Below are 23,349 nucleotides of genomic sequence, written 5' to 3'. Positions count from 1 at the left end.
GGATGAGTAAGTTTCTCTGCTGAGTCTGATTACCCACTTGGGATATTTGTGTTTCATTATAACTGACACTAAGCAGCGTGTTTGATTTGGAACAAATTTCAAGCAGGAACAAGTTCCAGCATCTGCATTTCCACTGTGAGCACAGTGAGGGACAAAACAGGTTAGAGCCTGCTAGGCCAAGGGTGGGGACCTCTCTAGGGACGGGAAGGGAAGGGGAGAACAGCAGATTAATCAGTTACAAGGAAAAGGAAGGAGCAGCTTGAAGAGTTGATATTCTTCCTCTTGCAAAAGGGACACTCTGAGCACCGAGTATCAGGTGTGAGTCTGGGGAAGCCGGGTGAAGGAGCTGGGAAAGGCGGCTCCTCCCCCGGAGTGGGAGGCTGTACCTGGTGATTAAGGAGTTGAGCTTATGCTGAATCCTGGAGGAACCTGTTGGGAGGAGCTCAAGAGTGCAGGAGGGGCAGAAAAGACGTGAAGACGGACACAGGACTAATCCAGCAGGAGAGACACCTCTCGGCATCAGCAGCTCCAGTCATGTTCAACTACCTGGCAGTCGAGGTGAGGCCCCAGCTCCACCGCAGCTATGGGAGCCAGCAAGGGGTGTCTGGGCCACTGAAGAGCCGCCTGGAGCAGCTGAAGAAGCCGTGGTGGAGGGAGCCCACCCCGCTGGTGCTCCAGCACAGCGAGACAGCCAGGCTGGCCATCGACGCCTTCCTCGAGCAGGGCGAGCGTGGCTACCTGAGCGCCATCGCCGAGGAGAGGGAGCTGCCATTTCTTTCCACCTTGGACATGGAATACATCAGCCATCAGAGGAACCAAAGCTTCCCAGACCCCAGTGCAATGAAAGACAAAGAAGCTGACCCTGGTGATGCAGACACTGGAGACGGGTTCTCCCTCAACTCTGAACTGACATCGGGCACCTACTTCCCCCTCATGTCAGATGTGCTCCCTCCGGAGCTGGAGCTGGGGTGGCCAGGGACACCTCTCCTCACGCTGTCTGGCCAGACTCAGGCCACTGTGATTTTCCAAAGAAACAAAACCAACAGCATTAAGGATCTGGTCCGGTCTCTGATCAGCCGGGCACGGACGGTACGTACAGAGCTGTGTCCCTGAGGGGAGCCTTGTGCCACAGTGCCCGGGGCTGCTGCTGCTCCCACACCTGTGACCACACGCTCCACGCTGTCGCTGCTCTCTCCATGTCTGGCATGATGTGATTGCTTTTCCTGCAGCAGACCTGTAGCTGCTCCTGCTCCTTTCCTTCCTTGTCATTTCTTTCTGCCTGGGATTTCACATCATGCAGGCAGTGCCCTCGCAGGCTCTCTGTGTCCATGGCTGCAGGGATGCACAGCAGTCCCAGAGCCCAGTGGGGTGTGTGGCAGGGCCTGCGTGTCCCTGGCTCTGTGTGTCCCAGCCAGCTCTGTGCCCCTGGCTCTGCAGTGTCCCTGCCTCTGTGTGTCCTCCCAGCTCTGCTCCCTCTGCATGGCCAGGGCTCTTCTCCAGCCCTGGACATCATTTTAAGCTGGACAAGACAATACCACTGGTGAGCTGCTGTCACAGAGAAAATCTCAGAATGGTTTGTGTTGGAAGGAACCTTAAGGACCATCTCATTCCATGCCCTGCCATGGGCAGGGACACCTTCCACTATCCCAGGTTGCTCCAAGCCCTGTCCAACCTGGCCTTGGACATTACCAGGGATGGAGCAGCCACAGCTTCTCTGAGCAACCTAGGCCAGGACCTCACCACATATGACCTGAGTAAATTTGTGGGACTGAAAATCCCTGCCAGTGGTTTGAATTAAGTTAGAATCCTGTCTCCTAGGTTTGATGTTTGTTCCTCCCCAGGGATGAGTAAGATCAGCCCATTTTGCCTCATTGCACAGTTTCTGGTGTGTTATTACAACCCTTGGATATAATAAAAACTGGATGATTACAGTGCCTGCCTACCAAGCACAATGCTGGCATGAATTTATTCACTCAATTATGCTGCTTGTTGTTTCTTTCGCTTTGCCACTGTACTCTGTGTGAAAGCAGCAGCTCAGACAACTATCTCAGACACATTTTCAGCTTTTTGTCCTCTTCATGGTTCTTTTCAGCTGTTTCACATCAATCTTCTTTTGTAGTATTTGTGTTGAGTTATTGAAGAAACATTTAGAGCAAAGTTCACTTTAACCAGTCCACTTCTGCCAGTTTCTCTTATCACTCCAGTAGTTTCCTATTTAACTTCAGTCACTCCTCAGTCACTCCTTATATTCATTGTTGCTTGTGTAAAAGCTGGAGATAAGGAATCACCTGGATGACTGCAGCTCAAGTGTGTTCTTCTGTAACCCTCAGCTGAGCTGAGCAAATGAATTTATGTATTCCCAGCAGCTCAGATTGCTGCACACCATTAAAACATCCTCAAAGAGCCAGATATCAGTGAAGTTTGGGTGTGATATGAAGTGAATGGGGATCTTTTTTCTTTTGCCCAAAAGACCATTTTGCCACATGAACTGCTGCTCAGTTGTAAGCAGCCCTTGCTTAATGCCTGAACTTCCACTGCATCTTATAGGCAACTACAGGAAGTTTTGGTCCAGGAAATAAGTGACAAAAAGCTTTGTTTGTCCTTGCAGGCAGCTGATTTATGGTAGCTTAAATGATCTGAAAAGTTCTGTGATACTGACCCCATCCTTGTCAGGAGTGGGGATTAAGGCACAGTCATGGTTGAATGCACAGAGTAAATGACTACCAAGAAGTGTCCTCCCCTCACTCAGCACGTGTCCCGGATCTTCAGTGATATAATGATCTTTTAAGCCACAGGAAAAACATCTTGCTGCTTTCTCAGTTCACAGGAACTTCTCAGTTTCTATGGGCAAGTTGCCTGGGCAGTGGCTGCTTTATTGTACTTTCAGTACATTCTGAGCTTTTTGCTTTCTTTGCTTGGGTTGACAAAGCCCTGACAATCTTCTGCCCTTCATGTTTGAGTTGGAGGTTTCCCACAGTGCTTTTTACTGTTGTGTAAAATTTGAGAATGAGTTTTTAAGTATCTTACTGATTTATTGCTGGTGTTCTACTGGCTTCTGGATTAGCAGCTCTGGCCAGTGCTTCCCATGATTAACTCTATGATTGATGGCAACTCCAGCTCATTCACAATCTCAGTTATACATATTTAAGTACTTACTGAGTCATTTTGCTCAACAAACCATCCAAAAGGATGTTACTTATGTGTCTAATTGACAAAAGAGCTACTACCAGAGGTAAAAACTTCCTTTGCTTGAAGTGCCAGTATGAACCATTTGGAGAACCACCTGGTTTTTGGTTTGCAGCTGCTCTTTCTACGTTTCCAATATTTTTGCCACTAGACTTTTAGCTGTTGTCGTAGATCCCTCTTTTAGGGAGTTTCTCCTCCCATGGGGGATACAGTGCTGGTGTGATGTGGGAAAGATTTGAGATCCCCAACTGCTCTTCCCAGGTCCTGCAGACAGGGAGGTGTGTGTCTTGAAATGCTGTTTGCTTCTTCCCGGTAGAGTCATCAGAACAACATCAGAACAGAACAACATCAGCTGACATCTCTTGCAACAGCATGTTTGTGCTGACAAATTAGCAAAAGGAGCATTTGTTTCATGGGTATCTTTGGCTGGTGAGGTTGGTCTTTTGCCTTCGCTGTGTTTAACCAGCTCTCTTTGAAGACTGATGTTCAGATTTGAGCTTTTCTCTTTGCAGACATAAGAAGATGCAGCACAGCCACACCTTTGCCTTCATTTGATAATACTGTTAAAATTTTGTTCTTGCTGGATGAGCTCCAATCTGGTTTGAACTGTCCATGCTGCTTCTTTCACCCCTCTTGTGCCCCTTGGACTCTGTCTGTGCCTGGTGGGAGAAGGGTCCCTGATGGTCCCCGGGGAAGCAAGAGATCAAATGGCACCACTGCAGTAATGACCCAAACCACACTGCTATTGGCAAATACCAGTAAAACCAGCTGTGCTGGTTAGAAACCAGACAGATGGCAAACCCCAGTGGGGATCTGGTAAGTGCTGTAATTCCTAAAGTGATGACTCCAGTAATTGCTGAATTGTGAGTTTCCAGAAGTTCGTTTGGAAATGTCATGGTTTAACCCTACAATGGCAAGGTGTGAGTTTTTTTAAAGCCTGTGGGGCAGCTGTGTTTCTAACATCCTGACCTGCCAAGGCCAAGCCATGGGCTCAGAGGTTGGGGTGGGCATGGTGAGGAGCAGGGATGCCCCGAGCCAGCCTTGCAGCCCCCACCACTGAAACAGAGGGGCTGGAGGCACTGAGGCACTGACACAGGCATAGGTTTGTATGGCCCAATTGACTGGAATGCCCACAAAGCTTTAAATGTGAGCTGTTGGGAACCTGAATTGCAGATGGTACTTGGATACTCAACTCCCACTTCTTTAGGGGGTTTAAGAGGAAAAGTCTTCCAGGGTCTTCTTCCCCCAAAATTTCTTGGCTTTGGGGTTGATCTGATGTTATTGTAAGAGCTGCCTGCTTTGATTTCCAAAAGGGTGTGCTGATCTCAGTGCCCTTATGGATACCCACAGTCATAAAGAGCAGCCCCACATGGGCATCTCCGCCTGCAGGGAGGGCACAGCCTCCCCTCTGTGCCCACTGCAGCACACATGGGGTCTGTCCTTCCTGCCAGCACTGGCTGTGCTGCACACTGGGAGCGCTGGGAAGGAAGATATGAGCAGAGCTGCAGCCTGCTCCACCTCCAGACCAAGCCAAGACCCGCTTTGGAAAGCCTGAGTGTGACTATCAGGGCTCCACCCAGCTTGCACAAGCTGGCCCTGCTGCCTGGGGCTCTGGCTGCATCCAGCCTGGCATTGGCTGCCACGGGTGACTCTGGGCTGTGTGTGCTGCCTGCTCAGCCCCATCCCTCTCACAGGGAGCACTGAGGCCCCAGCAGTGCTGGTCTGGGGCAAGGATCAGCCTGAATTGTGGCAACCAGCCCTGCCAAAGCCTGCAAGCACTGGTAGAGGAAAGCAAGTGGCGTGGATCTCCTGCACACCCCGGGTACAGGCCTTGCCCCTCAACATGTGGATCTGGGGACAAAGGAGCTTTGGTCTTCCTTGACTCCATCCCGCTGACTTCCCAAGCAGACAGACTTCCCCAGGACAAACCTGCCTCAAACCTAAGCTTGAGATGAGCTCAAATATCATGAGGTGAAGTCTGGCTGAGAGGGACTTGCCTGAGGCTTTACACAAGGTCTGGGCTATCGTTTTTTCATGGTCTTCATCATCAGAGGATGTGTGACCCATCAAAGAAATTTGGCCTTTGGCTGGAGGACAGTGTGGAGAGATGTGGCAAAGTCCTTCCATACCGTGGGTCTCAGTGGTACCTTGTGCTGATAGACCAACAGCAACATTAATTTGGGAAGTTGAAGATGCTTCTCAGTGCTTGCAGAGCTCCTCCTGGGCTGACTCTGCTCTCTATGAGACATGGGCATGTTTCAAGAGGGAGAAGTTTGCCAAACCCTTGTAAGGCTTCTGGGAAGACAACACTGACAAGGGTTACAGAAGAGGTGCCCTTTGGAGTCAGGTTCTAGAGCCTGTATCTCCCAGGGCCAGGGTGAGAGCGTGGAGATGTGGTTTTGGCCTGGACAGCAGGAATGACTTTTAGCTCTTGACAGCTGCCTCGTGTCCCACGTGGATATCTGGGATTGCACCATCCTCTGGGAAGGTTCTTCCCCAAACCCTATTTGTGGTGAGCTGGGCCTGGGGTCTCCTGCAAGATGTTGAGGACCACTGACAGTGTGTTGGGCATCATCACAGGGATGGGTTTTGAGGACAAAACCCATAGTATCTTTGTCCATCTGCAAAAGGGTCAATCCCCAAGGGAGCAGGAATCAGCCTTCTGACATTGTTGTCCTCTCCACTTTGGCCTCTGTGCAAAGGTCTCTCCATGGCCTGTACAGGGTGAGAGCAGCCAGCCCCCAAGCAGAAGACTGGGCTGGAGAGCACAGGGAATGCTCAGGGGCCCTGCCCTGCCTGCGACTGCTCTGAGGCCATGAGTGTGAGGCTGGAAAGAGGCAGTTTATTAATGAAAACAGAGCAGAGGAGCTACCGGGCAGGGAGCAATCTGGGCCGGTGTGGCAGTCTGGAGCACAAATCCAAGGACAGTTAAAGCTGGAGCTCCTCTCCTCTTCTCTGAAGCTATTCCAGATCAGCCCCATGCCATGATCGCAATTTCCCCTGTTCCTATTTACAGCTTGAACCACTGCACATGTAAAATCTGACCTCACTGCCATCTGCTGCATTTAGCTCTTGGTTTGAAGGTGAGCAGCAGGTGAGCAGCAGTGGCAGAGGAAGGCTCACCCTGCAGGGGTGAGATCCATGGGGTGATTTGGACTATGGAGAGTTGCATTTGTGGCCATGCACATAACACAGGCAGCGGAGGTGCTGGAGCACAGGCTCCCTCCTCATGGGGGCACGATGGCAGCAGGGCTGATTGGGTTTTCTGTGCCAGGTGTGGTGCAGGGCATGAGCACTGAGAAGCAAGAATAGGTTATTGGAGCTTCACTCCTAAATTTAGTGAGTTTTGAGTCATCTTTATTTGGGCATTCTCTGGCAGGTGCAGAAACACAAATCAGGGTTATACATCCAACTTACCAGCACCAGTTACCTTATTCACTATGATATGGTAAAGACTGGGACTAAAGTACTTGGGCAGTAGTTTCACTGGTTTTTTTCAGCTTTTGAAAAGAAGTTTGGCCGATGGTAAATCCTCCCCTACACTTTTCCATCATGCAGTGTGTTCCCATCTGCCATGAGTTCTCAGTGTTAACTGCTGATGCTTCAAGGTCTGAGTCACCAGGTGCTCTGCACCCTCAGGTGCAGTGACAAATTATCCTGCTCAGCAAGTGCTCTCCTGTCTGTTCCTTCCTCGTCCAAGGTGTCCCCCTTGACCCTGACAGTGACAGCTGACAGATAGATCCCAACAGTCACTTCCTCATACAAATAAAGGCCCCCTCAGAGTTGTCTGTTGGCTACTTCATTCCATGAGGAACAGAGCAACAGGGTCTCCAATCCCATGTGAATCTATTTATGCCTGATTTCCCTTGATGCATTGTTCTTGTTACAGCTCATTCCGTACTTTGGATTGTCTGGTCCTGGGTCAACTCACTTGTAGTAGCTGCTTGTCATGACTTACCTTCTGTTTTCTGTATTTTCATTCCAGTGTCTGTAGAATTCATGTAGCCATGACATTCTTCTGCCTCCCACTGTATCTCCACAGTGGGATGGATTGCCATGGTCTTTTTCAACCTCATTCTTTAAAGAACTGCCAGTTCTCTTTAAAATTATTTTCCTATTTAAAACCCTTTCCTCGAAGACCTTATCTTCACTTTATTGAGATACATATATTTTTATTTTTTAATAATCTTAGCGTTTTTTAATAATCTTAGTGTTATTCCTTCTTACTCCTGTCAGGTTTCATACCCATCACTTGCATCCCTGGCTGCATGAGCAGGAGTTCTGCCAGCAGGGAAAGGGGAGGGATCCTTTCCACACACATTATTCTCAGATTTAGTCTAGGCACCCCTAGGATCTAATCTTGACACGAGGATTTGCACATACTTTATCACAATACCTTCTCCCTCACCTGGTAGTGTGTCCGTCCTGAAAAAAAATTTGTACTTTTTTGTATTAATCTGCCAGTCATGTAGAGTCACTCTTACTGATTCAACAATGATTTTGCTCAGTCTCAGCTCTTGTTTATATTCTTTATTCTTGGCATATTTTCTTAAGGCAACACATACTTATTGGACCACTGAAATTCAGATTTTGTGCATGTGTTACCCTTTCAGCTATTCCTTTCTGCGAATAGCAGATGAGACAGGAGGTACCCAGGTGGGAATTGTCTTCACAGTTATTAAAATTTGATTTTAGCTGTGAGAGCGGGGTAAGGGCTGTTAAACACAAAGGTCCAGAATCTTCTCCATTCACGTGCCCACGGCATCTCAGTAACTCAGGAGGTTTGAATAGTTTATAGCACATAGTTTAAAGCACAATTCACTTGGACATGAGATTTCAACAGTCTCTTGTGTTTCTTTCCCCCCACACCTCTTTTCTCCTGGCCAGGTGATAGCAATTGTGATGGATCTGTTTACAGACATGGAAATTCTGTGTGACCTGCTGGAGGCCTCGAGCAGACGGCACATCCCCGTTTACCTGATCCTGGATGAAGAGTACTTGAAGCATTTTGTGGAAATGTGCAATAAGATGGCTCTTACTCAGGACAGCTTCCCGGTAAGTTTTCAGTCACACACTGGATATGATAAACAGGTCTTGGAACTGATAAAAATGATGTACCCTGTGTTCTGTTCCCCCTGCCTGGTCCCTAGGACTCATCCCTTCTCCCCAGAATCTATCCCTTCCCTCCCTGTCCCAGGCTAAGGAGCCAAGGCTGTTTGCTCTAGGAAATTGAGATCTGTCTGGAAGCACAGAGGAAGGCATGCAGGAGCCTCCTAGTCCCATATATTGATGTTTTATGGTCCTCATTTCAGTTTTCCATGCAGGGAGTGTGAATCTGGAGCCAATGAGATGCAGTGAGTTGCTGAACACTTTGCTGGGCTGGTGCAGAGTTGCAGGGGGATGCCTGGAAATTTGGTTTAAGTGAACCTGTATCATCTGGACATGGGGGAGAAAGAACACAGCCCCTGCTCTAGGACATAAAATTGCAAGACTAAAATTGCTCATAGTTCAGATCCCTGAGCTCAGGGATTTAAATTCTGCCCAGAGCTGCTGCAGATTAATAGCAGGGAGGGCAAGGGAAGCAGTGAGTCCCCTCAGATGTCCTGCTGCAAACCCCATCGCTTCCTTCTGCTGAACGCACAGGTTAAAAATCTCATGTTAAGATCTGCTTTTAGGCTTTGCAATTCATTTGTGGGCCCATGATTTGGATTTATGAAAAACCTGATTCCTGCTCAGTGGGTGCTCATCACCCAGCATGTGGTGCCCAGAGCAGATAAAATGTAAAAATGAATGTGATAGTGCCACAAGCTCTCTTGGAAACTTGCAGACTCAGAGACACACCCCTGTATCCTGCTGATCCCCATTTCTGGCCACCACCTCTCAATGGAAGTTGTTTTTTTTGTTGTCATTTGTTATTCCTGTAAGGCCAGCAGTGCTGGCTGTGCTTTTTCCCTAGGTGTGCAGGATTCCCTGGAGCACTGACTCCACTCCAGCCTCCAGTTTCATGGGTTTTCCCTTCATTTTTGTGGGGAACACTTGGAAATTTTCCAGTTAGCTCAAAGGTATTCCTAGCTAAAAACAAGCTAGGGACAATGCAAAACCAATGTTTTACAGGATATTCCAAATAGATGCAGCTAGGATGTCTTAATTTTCCCTATTTTTAACCTGTCTACAAAAAGGTTAAATTACAGAGGCCTCTTTAGAGAAGCACTCAGTGCTCTGGTCCAGTTGACAAGGTTGGACTTGATGATCTTGGATGTATTTTCCAATCTAAATGATTCTGTGAGTCTTCAACCGTGCTGGTGAAGCTCTGCCCTGTCTTGTTTCTTACAAGCCAGACCCATTTCATCCTGACCCTTGAGATGGCAGCTCTTGGGGAAAACTCCTCCATGTTGGAGCATGTTGGCTTCCATAAATAGCTTCCACACTGAAGTGACCTGGTGCATTCAGATGAATTCCATCTCTCAAAAATATATTTTATTCCTTCTTGTCTAAGAGGTGGCCATTGTTAAAAATTAAAATTAGAATGAGTTTATATCCGTGGAGATGTCTGTGTCTCTTTGTTATGCCTGATGTCATGTCGTGTGCTTGAATGGGTAATTAACACCTGCCTCCCCATTCCATGACTCACTAGCAGCTCTCCATCTGAAGTGTCTCTTACCTGATGCACCTGTGCAGTCCATCACCTGCAGGCTGAATACACATCTGAGTGGAATGAGGGTACATATTTTATTCCTGCCTCTAAGTTGTGACAGGATGTGGCAGTAAATCTCCATTTGGAATAATTGGTGACAATTTGGGCTTGAATGGGGAATTTGGGGTAATTGCTCCTCCAGCATCTTAGTTCTGAAAACAACATGTGAGTCTGCTGGTGGCAAATTCCAGTGCTGAGCATCAGAAAATCCTGTGTGGAGCACTGGCAGCAGGGACAGCAGAAGCCTTAACTTGGAGTTTTCAAACATCTGTTTGCTGAACCTGGAGCTACTGTTTGGATGGAGCAAGAGTAGTACCAGGGTGTCTTTCCTGCAAGACTGCAGGATTCTCATCTGTTGGGATTATTCAGGGTCTGGATTGAAAAGAGGAAGAAGATGATGATGAAAATGAACCAGATATCAAAAACTCACCCAGCCTTGGAAAGGATAAAGGGAGTGAAGAAATACTGTGGTGACAAATTTATGGAATTTACCTGAAGTTGTTTTATTTTCCCCAGGAAGGAGGTGGGGGGGAGGAAGTTCCTCCCAGTGAAAACCAGTATTACTGAAACTTTGCCACTGGAAGAAAAAAATCCCTGTGCTGACTGGCCACAGGATAAGGTGAAGACCTCACTAAGTATCCAGTGTTATCTTGGTCTGAATCAGCAACTTGTGGTGTCATTTCAGAGGATCACAGGTTAATGCAAGTTGGCAGGGACCTTAGGATGTCATCAGCCCAGCCTCCCACTCAAAACAGTGTCACCTGTGAGGTCACTTTACCTGGTCTCATCTGGCAGATCTCCAAGTGAGGAGACCTCACAGTCTCTCTGGGTAAATTGTTCCAGTGCACGACTGTCATTATGGAGAAAAGATTTCTCCCTTCTCATACGTGGCAGATGAGGACATGTTCTGGGACATAAAAAGCCAACAAGTGAAAGCCACAATGTCAAAATTCTGAAGCTTCAGCTCTGTAACTCTGTAACCTTGCTAGAGGTTTCCATGAATTCAAGAGAGGACTGGACCAGCACTTGGAGAAGAGATCACAGTGGGCTTCCCACTGAGACAAACCACAAGAAGCTCAGGAAATCCCCTGAGCAGAAAACAGGGGCAATATTAGGGGCAGCATCATAAATGATTGCCCTCTCCCTGCTGTCCCCAGCTGCCATTGCCCACTGCAAGAGAGAGCCTGGATGGGCTCTGGGCAGGAGCAAATTTGCTGCTGCTGCTGCTTCTGCCTTTCTCACCTGGAGACCCTCACTGCAATGTGGGAGCCGGGCCTTTCCCACCTGGCGGTGTTCCCTGAGGGAAGCTCAGCTCCTGCCCGCAGGGACTCTGGCAGCAGAGGAAGCTGCAGGGTCCCTGCCCCGCTCCTCACCCCGAGGGTCCCTGCCCTGAGCCCCGTGGGAGGAAGGCGAAGGGGGCACTGGGGTGCCCGGGGACAGCTCCGGAAGGCTGGAAGGGGCGTGGGACGCGCTCTGGGGTGAACATCTGCAGGCAAATCCCTGCTGGTGCTTGTCTCTTGCCTGGCCTGGCCAGAAATCTGCTGGGGGGCGGAGGGGCAGCGCCACATTCCCTGAGCACCCAGCTCTGCCAGGAGCAAATCGGCCCCACCAGCTGCTCTAGGGCTTTGTCTGTAGCTGGGCTGATGCTCGGCAGGAATGGGCTGCCCACAGAGGGGTCTGCCCAGTCAAGTGCAGGTGGTGACAGCTTGTGACAGCTCCTGCTGTACCAGAGATGTGACAGGTGTCAGGGGAGCTGGCCTGGAGGGCAGGAAGGGATGACCTGGCAGCCCCATGGAGGTGTAGCCTTGGGGATGTTTATTTACGTGCCAGATGTTTTGTTTGGCACTGTATCACACAGAGCAGGTCACTAACAACTTCCAGTGATTGTTCTGCTCTTCTACCTTCCTTACCTGAGGTGCAAATAACTTCTATTATGGGCAAACATCTTGCATTATGACAGAGGCTCCCAATGGATACCAAGAGCCATATTCCCCAGTTTATTCTGGGCAGTTGGTTTTACAGGTCAAGGTTGTATCAGAGAAGTATTTGCAGTGGAGCATCAGGTCTGCTTCAATTGAGTATAGCAGCTGAAAATGTTAATATAATTTTTAAATGTATTGGTAAAAGGAATTCCTTAAAATGTAGATATTCCTCTAAGTCTTTTTTCATTGAGTGATGTTTTAGTTTTAAGCCTGTAATTGTATAAAATCAGAGCAGCACACACTAGTGATTAGAAACTAGCTAGTTGTTATGCATCAAAATTTACTTAATGCAGAGCCATCAGCGAGTGGGGTGCTGAATATCATTAATAATCTGGAAGAAATTGGATAGTTTTACATACGTCAGAGATTATCTGTAGGCTCATAGGATTCTCCAAAGTTTTTTTTCAAACCAGAATTTGCACTCAAGTGCAACTTGTTAATTTTTGCTGGTTTTTTATCCTGTAGAAGCAGGCAGTGTGACAAAATATTTGGTATGTAGGAGCCAAGAAATACTTAATGCCTTGCTGAGTTCTACCTCTCAGAGCAGAGCATGAGCTTGAGGGAGTCCAGCAGTGATGCACAAGGGAACACCTCAGTTTAGGTCAGTACATGGCCCCTGACCAACTCTCCCTGCTTTGGTTTCAGAACATGCGCATAAGGTGCCTGAGTGGAGACACGTACTACAGCAAAGCAGGCAAGAAATTTGCAGGCCAGGTTCTGGAGAAGTTTGTCCTGGTTGATTGTGACCAAGTTCTTGCTGGTACATACAGGTAAGAAAATACAGCAACTACTGTGGCAGAGACTGGTGACACTGAGGAAATATTCTTTACCAAAATACTGAATAATGTAACTCCTGGTGCTGCATGGTGGTTCAACAGCTACCCTGCCTTCACCTCAGTCAGGGCTTTCAGAGTTTTCCAAACCTCCACCTTACCCACCCTCCCTGCCCTTTTCTTACCTGAAGTGAAGACCTCAAACTTTTCAGAAATCTCTCCTCATACAGTGGCTGCTGCATCCCTCAGCCTTTTTAATTCTGTTTTTCTGCACCCTCTGTGACCTCACTACCTCCTTCTTGAAGTGCAGAGACAAGAACTGCATGTGGCCCCCCTGATATGCCGCACCTAGGTGTTCAAGAGGGATCAAAGATGCTCAGACCCTGGATTGTGACTGTGGCCCTTGCTGGCAGGGGCCAACACTCACTGCATGTTTTAGTTGCCATGGCACTCTGAGCTGATGATGTCAGACAACTTCCTGAGCTGTTCCAGGTTCAGCATCATACAGATAATTTTCCCCAATGGGTACACAACATTTTTCTTTACTGAAGTTCATCTGCCACATATTTGTCCACTTGCTCAGTTCTTCTGGATTTGCTCACCTTCAGTGAGGTATCCAACCACCTGAAGGACCTGAGGATCACCTGAAAGCCTGGGAATTTCGCTGCACCCCTCCATGCCCGAGGGCATCCATGTGCTCATTGGCTCCCTCACCAAACTCCAGCAGGTTGGTGAGCTGAGCATGCCTTTGCCTTCTTGTCCTTTTCCAAGAGGCTGTGATTCTCCATGCTAGCAGGAATCTTGTTCTTCTCAGCATGCTCTGCATGCCCCAGGGTAGAGGGCAGCTCCAGGGGTGTGTGGGCCTCAAGACTGCACTCAGAGCCCTCTCTGTAGGTGGGATCAGAGGGGAAACCTCTCAGCCCTTGGCCTTTCTGGTGGTGCTGATACAAGGAGTGAAGCACATCTCAATGTCACCAGCACCAGCGATGGATGCAGGAAGTTCATTGAGGTTCTCAGCTATGGCCTTGCCATCACTCTTGTGACACCCAGGCCTCAAATGAGCCCACGATTCCTTGACTGCCAGTACAGCATTTGTGAACAACCTACAGCCCCAGTCATCCTGGGGATTTTTGGTCTGGTCCCTTTCAGCTCTTTTTGACAGATTGCTGCATTTTTACATAGTTACCTTTCTTGAAATTGAACCTCCACATGCTGCATTTATTTAGTTTGCTCTCCACTAAAGAGTTAAAATTGTGTTGTGATCATTCATACAAACGGGTTCTTCCACTTCTGCCCCTGGAACCAAGTCTTATGCCCCATTCCAGACCACATCCTGAATCACATCTTTTCTTGTGGGTCAAACAATTTAGACTAGTTAATTCTGGCATGTAATCATTTATTGCTTCCAAAAAGTTTTTCTGCATGGTTCATCCCAGTGAAGCATTAACCTGTATGTGTATGAATGGATGAAATCTCCCCCTGTTGCTGCCCATCCTAATTTTGCAGCCTCTGTGATCTCAGTTAACATTTTCTCCAGAGTTCTGATCAAAGAGTCAGAACTACTGTTCATGTTCTATATTTTTATTACTAGACTCTATTTAGTTACTTTGCCACTTGCAAATCTTTCCCACAGTATTTTCACACTGTTGAACATTATATGATCCTTCACAAACAGTGCAGCTCCTCAGGACTGCCTGCTCTGTGAATTTGTTGTCCTGGCAACATTTTTATCCTCCTTCCACCAGATGTCCTTGACCACTGCTCTCCCTCTCCCTTTCCCTCAGTTTCCATCTCTCTGTGAGCACATGCTGGACCCTCAGGCTACCAGTGTCTTCATCAGTGCTGTAGCTTTAAGCTGCACCTTCTCCTCTGGTGATGACTTCATCAACTCCAAGAGTGGAGGTCTCACCTCATCAAACTCAGGCAAAATGAATGAAAAATGGGAGTATATGGTTGAAACTGGTTGTGTCAAATCTCAAAACATCATGGAGAGCAGTGTCTGGTGGCATTTTTACCATCCTAAGACACTGAAAAACAATGGAGTGAATCACAGGTGGAAAAGCCCTTTAAGAGCCTTGAGTCCAACTGTTCCCTCAGCACTGCTGAGCCCACAACTAACCCATGTCACATATACTTGTCTTTTAAATCCCTCTATCCATCTCCATTGGCTGCAGGGGCAGGGATTACGTAACTCATCAGGATCACTCATTTTTGGATGACTAAAGTTGAGCATGTGTCAGCTGGATTGAACTGCACAGCTGGAGGAACATCTGATTTCCCTGTGGCCCAGAGTCAGGGTATTGCTTAAAATGCAGGTGCAGCTCTCTGGGTCAGTTCCTCCCTGTGCTGTTAAGGGCAGGGACTGGGGGTTCTCATGTGCTCCCTTTCTACAGAGCTCTGCAGAGCTGAAACTTCTGGAATTCTGGAAGATAGTATTTCAGTTGAATAGGGTTTTACATCTGATTCTGTGCTGTGCCAGTAAGCACAGGATGTTCTGTACTAACAGAAAGAGTCTCTTCTTGAGGAGTTTGTTCACTTGTCAGAAACACTTTCACAGCAGAAAATCAGGATGTCTGCTTCTGGTATAGTGCAACCTGTATAGGAGATATTTAGATTACTGTCTCTGCAGATGGGAAAGCCAGATGCAAAAGATGAGAATAGTTACTGAGTAAAGCCAAAGATCCAGAGTGGAACCAAGGGTGTCTCAGGATGATACATGCACAAGGGTAAGAGTGTTCTTACCCAGCAGCAGGTTTTGCAGTTCAGCAATGCTGTGTGCAAGGATCAGAGGTTTCAGGACTCTGGGATCTTATGTTGTATGTGCTTCTCTATGTTCAGTTTGCTGTAGGACACTCTTTCCCACCATGTCTGGCCTCCATGATACCCTCTGGCAATGGGTTATGCAGTTTAATTTCTGTTTTGTGTGAAGAAGTGGTCTGTGGTGTTTACAGTAGACCTACTGCCAGATAATTATACTTGATGTCCTTAAATTCCCACAACCTGGGCACAGAAAATCAGTGTTTCCTATTTACTTTTTTGACTGCATCCATGATTTTGTCCTCCTCCATTATAATGCCTCATGTGAATCATCTCTTCTCCAGGTGAAGTATCCTTGGCTTTTCAGTCATTTCTTGTATCCAGAGTTTGAATTTATTGACATTTAATTGTCCATCATTTTGTCACATATTCCTCCCCTTACCATAAAATCCTCTTGCAGCTTCTGTTTATCCAGTTTTCTTTTGATCCACAATAATTTTGTCATGAGGTCTGACATGGACAGTTTCTACAGTTCTTTAGTACCTTCCTCAACATGTTGAACAGCATTGATCCCAGTACAAAACTTGTGGGTTTTCAGTGGGTAAATGGAACCCACTGCTAGTGTTTGTATTTTTAATCAGCTGCTACTTGTTGGGAAGACCTTCCTTTGTATGTATTTCTTGATCACTTAATTTTTCCAACAACAAAAATTGTGTTTGCTGAGTGGCCATGTCAAAATCTCTGTGAAAGTTCAAGTTTGATACATCAAGCACATCTGTGTGTTTGCTGCCTCCCTCAAAGATCTGCTCTGCAAGAGGCTTTTGAGGCATGGCTTCCTTCCACAAAAACATGCTGAGTCTTCAGCATCATGATTATAGTTATTTATGCATCTAATCATTTTACTCTCTATTTGCTTCTACCAGTTTGTTCAGTATGGAAATAGGACTGGCTGGTTTGTAGTTTTCCAGGAGCTCTTTAAAAGGTTCACATTTAAAACTTTCCATTCCTCTGCTGCTATGTTTAATATTAAATGATAGGTTATTCTCTGGTTTATAATTGGAAAATCGCTGACTTACAGTTTATGAAGGCTTTTTGCTTTAATATTTTCATTTAATGCACTTTTCTAAGTATGGTGAGATTTTCTGATGATTTAAAATGTCTTTATTTTTATAGGTACGTTTTCTCTGAGACTCTAACATAGCATCTTTAAACAATCTTCTTGCCACCTCAAGCATTTAACCTTTTTGATTGCTCTTTTAAATGTCTTTTAAATAGCATTCCTCACTTTCTCTTTGAAGTTAAACATTACTGTTGTGGATTATTTTGGTTCTGAAAGAATATTTGATATGGCTAGGTCATGGTTATTTTTGCTGAGTGAACTTTCCAACGAAACTCTCTGAACTGGTAATGTTGTCTCTCCTTTTGTTGGCTTTCTGGTTAGTTTTTCCAACAAGTGGTCATTTATAGTGTCTAAAATGCAGTTTTGGCAACTCTCCTTGTTGTGGCCCCCACTCATCCTGGCAGGATCTCCCTTTATCCCTCTGCTTTCTGCCTTCTTAGTCTCTCAGCACCCCCTCAACGTGGCTTATTTACCATCAGCACTCTGCTCAGAAAGTTCCCAGTACAGCCACCGTGCACTTTTCTAAACACAGCTTTATTTGTTCAGATGTTCTCCATTGATTCTAATTCCTTACCCAAGTGTCACTGATTTCCATCCTGTCCTTTTATCAGAATACAGTTTTCTTGCATTTGTTTTTAAAGTTAAGTGGGTGATCCCTAACTATGTGACCTTCTACACATCCCAGCTTTGGTCTGTAGCAATCCACTGCTCCCTGCTATCCATCACTCCAGCCTGGCAGCTCTGCAACGAGATGAGCAATGAAGAAAAGGATCCAACTATGCAGAAACAGTGTAACTGTCCCTCTGCTCTCACAGGTTTATTCATTGATACAATAAGAACCACATGGAGCTCTGTCAGGGGGTTTAGGCTGGATCCCAGGGAAAGGCTCTTCCCCAGAGGGTGCTGGCACTGCCCAGGCTGCCCAGGGAATGGGCACGGCCCCGAGGCTGCCAGAGCTGCAGGAGCTGCCAGGGATGCCCAGGGTGGGGCTGTTGGGGGGTCTGGGCAGGGCCAGGGGTTGGATTGCATGATCCCAGTGGGTCCCTTCCCACTCAGGATGTTCTGTGATTCTATGATTCTTTAATTTATTCTGATAAATATATCAGGATAAATTAAAGAATGCTGCCTCTTGGTACAGATCAAGCACATTTTTGCAGCACTCTCTAAATATGGAAGCCAAGCTCACAGCTCTTATCTTAAACAAATGTAGGCAAATTAGTTTAGACCCTTCAACTCTTATGTGTACACTGACTAACATTATATTTCTTCTAAATAAAGGAAAAAAAACCCCTAGATTGAGGTATCTAGGCAAAGCAATAATCTAAAATCTTAAATGTAATTAAGTATATAGCTATTTAGGTTTATTCTGGGTAACAGAAGAAATAGGGTGTTTATTTGAGCACTTAAGATATTTACTGTTTCAGCAGGTGAGAAGAACCCAAGGACCAATAGGGGCTAGAGCTAAACAGGATCTTGAACAGGAAATACAGACTAGAACCAGACTGGTATTGTCAGCCTGAAAGAGAGTTATGTGCTGAGTTGCCTTAGAGGAGATTAAATTTCTCTGCTGAAAATGACAGATGGTCACGGTATGGTTGTGTCCTGCCACGGGCACAGAGAGGAAGGAGCCCAGTGTTTGCTGTAGGGAGAAACTCAAGATCTGGGGTTGAAGCTGACACAGCAGCTGAAACTGAAAAATGAGAGGCGAAAGTTTACAAGAGTGCAAAAGCTTCCACACATGGCTTCAGGAGAAATAAAACTGAAGTACAGAAGTATTTGGCAATGGACAGATAAAGTTCCATGGGTTTGAAGTTAAAGGAAGCCTGGAATTTCTTTCAAAGAAAAGTGCTTATACTCACAGGTATCCATGGCCCAGGCAAGAGGAAAGTGCTTTGAAGAGGGATTTTCAGATCTAGCTTGATGAGGACTCACCTCAAGAAAGAAATTCTAATTAAGCAGAAAGGGAGTGTGTAAGGAGTGGGAAGCACAGTGCATCAGCAAGGGAACCCCAGGTGACACATGCAGCAATGCAGTGACATTGCCAGGAGATGAGTGATGTGCAGCCTTGCTGGGCACACCTGAGCAGGGAAGAGCAAGTCCTTGGGTGTGTAAATAAAAAGTGAATCCAGAAGAAAGAGACAAGGTCTGCTGCTGGAAGGATGAATAAGAAGTAAGAGATAACAGACATGCGTGCCCAAATTAGTGAGTACATTGCACTGGTTTGGATCAAAACAAAGATGAGAATCAAGGAATGGAAATTGTTTCAAGTGTGTTGGGAGCAAGCTAAAAGAGGTTGCTGCAATAAAGGCAGGTTGTTGTTACCTTATCAAAGACAATGTCACTTGAAATCAAAGGTCTAGTAATGAGTGTTATGTGGTACATGCATTTTGCCATGAGCAAAAACAAAACACAAGTTTGTGTTGGCATATGGAAAGAAAAGAATGGCTTTGTGAAATAAAAATGAGTTTGAGAAACTATTGAAAGAAGCAAAAAATCTTCTGCTGCAGATTGGTATCCCGTCTGTTGGAAAGAGCTAAAGCAGAGAGGCTGAGTGTGGAGATGTGGAGTCACTTGTTCAAACAGCTGAGGAAAGGCAAAGGCCACCGTGAGCCCAGAGCAGAGCACGGCTGTACAGGGGGGCACGCAGGGAACTAATCCGGGTGTCGAAAATGCTGCTGAGACGGAGACTTGTGGAACACCGCAGGTGCTCTTGGCGCTCCCGCCCGGCCCGCGGCAGAGCCCCGCGCAGGGGGTGATGCTGCACCTCCATCTCCCGGCCAAGGGCTGAGCTGCACCGCTCCCGCAGAGTGGAAAGCAGGGCACGGAGGGGATCCGATCCTGCAGCCATCCTCTCTGAGTCTTTGTGTCCCAGGGTGATCTAGAACGGCTGTGAGCAGCAGTTTGTTATAGGGAAAAAATAATGTCAGGAAAATCCTACCACTTTTAGAAGCTCCTATGATCTTTTAGCATCCAGGGTGGCCTGCGGCAGGAGGAGCTGCAAAGCCCACGTGGGTGTTGGGTTGTGCAAGGCACAACACCTCTTCCTGTCTGCATTAGATTTTTAACTTGTGAACTTCATCCAGTGCCTCATTTTTATACCAGAAATCATTCCCTGGCTATGCCAGTCAGGGAAGAAAATGTTCTTTATCAGTTTGTAGAGATAGGAATAGCCACGGCTGCAAGACCACATTGTCCCATCCTGGAAACCTGTGCTGTGGCAAGGAGGGCTGTGCCACCAGGGGACTTGGATAATTCCTTCCCCATCCTGTCATGACACAGAGTGAGCAGGTCCTCATTGGACTGGCATGGGAAACTGGGACACAGGAATGCCCAAACTGGGGCAAGAGGCATCAGTGGAGCCAGGAAGTGCCCTGGGACAGACGCCCTTGACAGTGTCAGACCATGAAATCTCCCCTGTCTGTACTCCTGGATTTCCTCAAAGAACTCTCAGGGCTTTCTGAGAGATAACATTCCTTTGCCAAAGTTGCCTTTCCTGTTATCTCCTATTTCCTATATGGCCATTAATTGTATTCTTTAGAAGAGTCTCTACTAATTTGTCTATCTACACAATTTATGTCTATCTAATTTGTGAGACTTAACTGTCTATAACATAAAATCATTATATCACATTAGCACCCTGGCAGTCTCCTGATAGCCAGAGCCCTTTCAAGTGGGAGATAGCAGAGCCTGGTTAGGAGCTGAGCTATTTCATCCTGGCATTCCCTGGCTTCTCTTATGTTGATGATCCCTGCTCCTGCCCAGGAGCTGATATCTGCTCTGTTGATGTTTTCTTATCTCTTCTACAGAGATCTCAACAGGAGACTGATCCTCCCTTGAGTTCTGTGCCAAGGGGGCTCAGGGCAGCCCAAGCTCCTGTACAGTAAATGGATGCAGAGGAATTATCTGAACTTTCCTGTTGCACATGGACCATGTGCCTCAAAAAAAGCTGAATATTTCTTCTTTCCCCTTTTGCAAAATGTGACCCAGCCTTTTTCAAATATGATCTCTCTGGAGCTTTTCCTCTGTCATTTAGCAATCCTAGGTAGTTTCTGGTTTGATTTTTTCACCCTAATATCTCTGTGAAGGGGTGCATTTGCTTTGAGCCTCCAGGATGGTATTTCTGAGTTCTCTTCATGCCACCCACAAAGATATTTTCATTCTTTTACTACTTTTGCATTCTTACCTAATTTACCTGGTTTGATATGAAGCAGCAGAGTATTTTTGTCCATATTATGTTTCTCTTTGGTGTGTGATTGCTGAGTGTAAACATACCAAACACCAGTCTGACTTAAAACAACTGCAGAGTGCTCAGGGACTGGCCAGGAGCTGTGTTTCCTACTAGAAATTCCCAAATAGCTTTCTTGTGAGCTAAGCATTGATGAGGTCCCAAAACACAGTGCCAGTATCTTGTCCTGAAATGACATTTACTTGAGAATGTAATGTCTCACGACAATTGCTCTCCTGGAGCTCCTGTAATTTTACCCTGCTCTTCAGAATCAGTGTCTTGCTTTAGCAGCCAATAACACAGCCCTCAGCTGGTACTGCCACCTCTGAAAATTCTGGTTTATTTGACACATTTAGTGTGCTGGTCTGGTTTTACTATAGCAAGAATAAAAAATCAGCTGATGACTGGGATGACCAGGAGCCTGGGGATCCCACTCTGGAGAGGAACTTCCCTGCTTAATCAGAAAAAGGAAGATGAAGAGAATGTGGTTACCATCTGTACCTTATTGGGGAAGAGCTAATTAGGTTACAGTTTGGGCACAAACAAGAGGTAGGGTTAAACAGATAAGGAAAATTTGCAGAGTTGCAATTAATGGAAGTTTTTACCCAGCTAGGGCAAAGTTTGGTTTTAGGGTAGAATATGATGAGCTCCCAGAAAAAAATCTCAAAACACTTAACTGTGAGGGCAGGGACTGGACTCGTTGAGCCAAGAATTAACTTCTATTGCATTTGGGAATCCCACAGCAATACTTACAGCAAACATCATCATCCTTCGGGTCCTGAGTATTCCTGTAGTCTCTGGAGACCTCCACGGCTCAAGGCAGTTCCTACAAGCCCATCAGGGATGTCAGGACATGAGAACACAGCTCCTGCCAAGGAGAGGGAAGAGCAGGGGACCCCAAGCAGAAATCAAACAACCACTTTAGGGTTGTTCTTTTGTACTTATTGATGAGCACATTCATGTCCATGAGCAATCTCACAGCTGCCTACTTAGAGGAAGTTATAACAACACAAATCAGATAGGAATCCATCACTGGAATGTGAAAATCCATGCTAGGCATTTTGGCACTCTGTGAACTGAAGTTAACGTGTGTTTTGTTTCTTTTCCTGCAGTTTCACCTGGCTTTGCAGCCAAGTCCACACTGGCCTGGTGACCCACTTCCGTGGGCAAATTGTTGCAGAGTTTGAAAAGGAATTCCGGTACTTGTACGCAGAGTCCAGAGCAGTGACCAGCTTCTGTGTGCCAGATCCCGGGACGTGTCTCTCCTCTTGGAATACCTCAAAAGTTGACAACTGTCTTCTAAAACCCACTCAGGGGAATGATACTGAGACCCTGAGCCCCTCCAGCAGCCTTTCCAATGTGAGCATCAGGAGCATAAAAGTGTCTCCCTTTATGAAAAACTCCAACTGCAGTGCACACCAGGAAAAGCAAGATTCCAGCTCTGATTCTAGCAATAAGAAGGGGAAGGAGGACACATTCCTGAAACCTACTTGCCCTAAACAGCAAGAAGAACCACCAGACTCAGCGAACAGTCCTCCAAATAAACCTACCCCAGCCTTGTATCCCAAATCAAACCTCATAATAGCAAGGACATTCCTGCAGCCAGAGCCTTACTCCAATAAACCTGGGGACCAGGGGGACACTAAGGCCAGCAGCAGCCACTGCTCCCCGCCGAGAGTGGGGCAGCTGCTGCAGTCCCTGTCGGAGGGCACCAGCAGCAACGGGACCAGCCTGAAGCAGAGAGCTCCCGTGGCCACTTCTGGAGAGCTGCCAGCTGAAAATGAGAACATGGTTTATGGGGTGGAAAAGAGACAGAGCCCTGGACATGGCCATTTTGACCTTTTCTCCCCATACAACCACCTCAAACGGGATAAAAAGTCCGTAGTGCCTTGCTATGACAAGTTCCCAGAGGATGTGCTGCTGGAAAAGAACAGCGCGTACGGGGCGGAGAAGAGAATGACTCTGGGGCACAGCAAGCTGGACCTGATCACCAAGTACAACAAACTAAAATCCAAACACATACACAGTCGGTTCGAACTCTGACCTGGGCCTCCAGCTGGCCTCTGCTCTGATTTTCCAGGGGTTGCTCTTCCCCGCCAATCATCATGCCTGGGGCTCGGAATCAAAACATTAGTCTTGTTCCTGTTAAAAGGTGTCTAATCTATGTAGATGACTGATTCAGATGAGATTAGCAACTGCAGCTCAAATTTTCAATTACATGATTGTGGCAGGAGGGAGAAAAGCACGTAAAGATAATCCACATTCTTTTTACCCATTTGTGAAAGAACCATTTCCCCTCAAACTTACAGCAAAGCCATTGCTACACCTGGAAACTGGCCACTGAGGTCTTCAGGGTGAGCCCTGGTTCTCTCCATGCTGAGCAATTCCTCTCCCTGTATCCATATGGTGAAAATGAAATGGCCAAAGGCAGGGGGATGTGAAAAATAAAGGAGTTGCTCTGCTGGAAAAAGCTGTGTTGGGTCCTGCTGGAGGGGGTGAGCACTGAGTGTGGCCAGCACCCTGCTGTGCTAAGCCGTGCCAGGCCAGGAGGGGACAGGGACGTGTTTGGGCACATGTTTGGCATCCACACACGGCTGACACTGGCACGGCAG

At 46.9% G+C, this 23,349-nt stretch overlaps 1 protein-coding gene across 1 annotated transcript; it reads left to right on the top strand.

The window, feature by feature from the left end:
* The first annotated feature begins 412 nt into the window (after positions 1–412).
* Positions 413–23,196, top strand: FAM83C (family with sequence similarity 83 member C). The gene is made up of 4 exons (XM_071455447.1): positions 413–1,089; positions 8,074–8,241; positions 12,508–12,632; positions 21,850–23,196. The coding sequence occupies exons 1-4, from the start codon at positions 535–537 to the stop codon at positions 22,778–22,780; spliced, it is 1,779 nt and encodes a 592-aa protein (XP_071311548.1). The 5' UTR covers positions 413–534; the 3' UTR covers positions 22,781–23,196.
* Positions 23,197–23,349: the final 153 nt, after the last annotated feature.

Source organism: Agelaius tricolor, unplaced genomic scaffold (genome assembly GCF_023055355.1).
Source record: "Agelaius tricolor isolate 1412-34295 unplaced genomic scaffold, bAgeTri1.0.p SCAF_49, whole genome shotgun sequence".
Classification (NCBI taxonomy): domain Eukaryota; kingdom Metazoa; phylum Chordata; class Aves; order Passeriformes; family Icteridae; genus Agelaius; species Agelaius tricolor.
Note: the sequence above shows the minus strand (reverse complement) of the source record. Positions and strands in the feature narration are given on the sequence as shown.

Coding starts and splice junctions, on each gene's coding strand:
- FAM83C (XM_071455447.1), top strand. CDS start 535: ATGTTCAACTACCTGGCAGTCGAGGTGAGGCCCCAGCTCCACCGCAGC. Junction 8,242..12,507: donor TTACTCAGGACAGCTTCCCG/GTAAGTTTTCAG, acceptor CTTTGGTTTCAG/AACATGCGCATAAGGTGCCT. Junction 12,633..21,849: donor GTTCTTGCTGGTACATACAG/GTAAGAAAATAC, acceptor CTTTTCCTGCAG/TTTCACCTGGCTTTGCAGCC.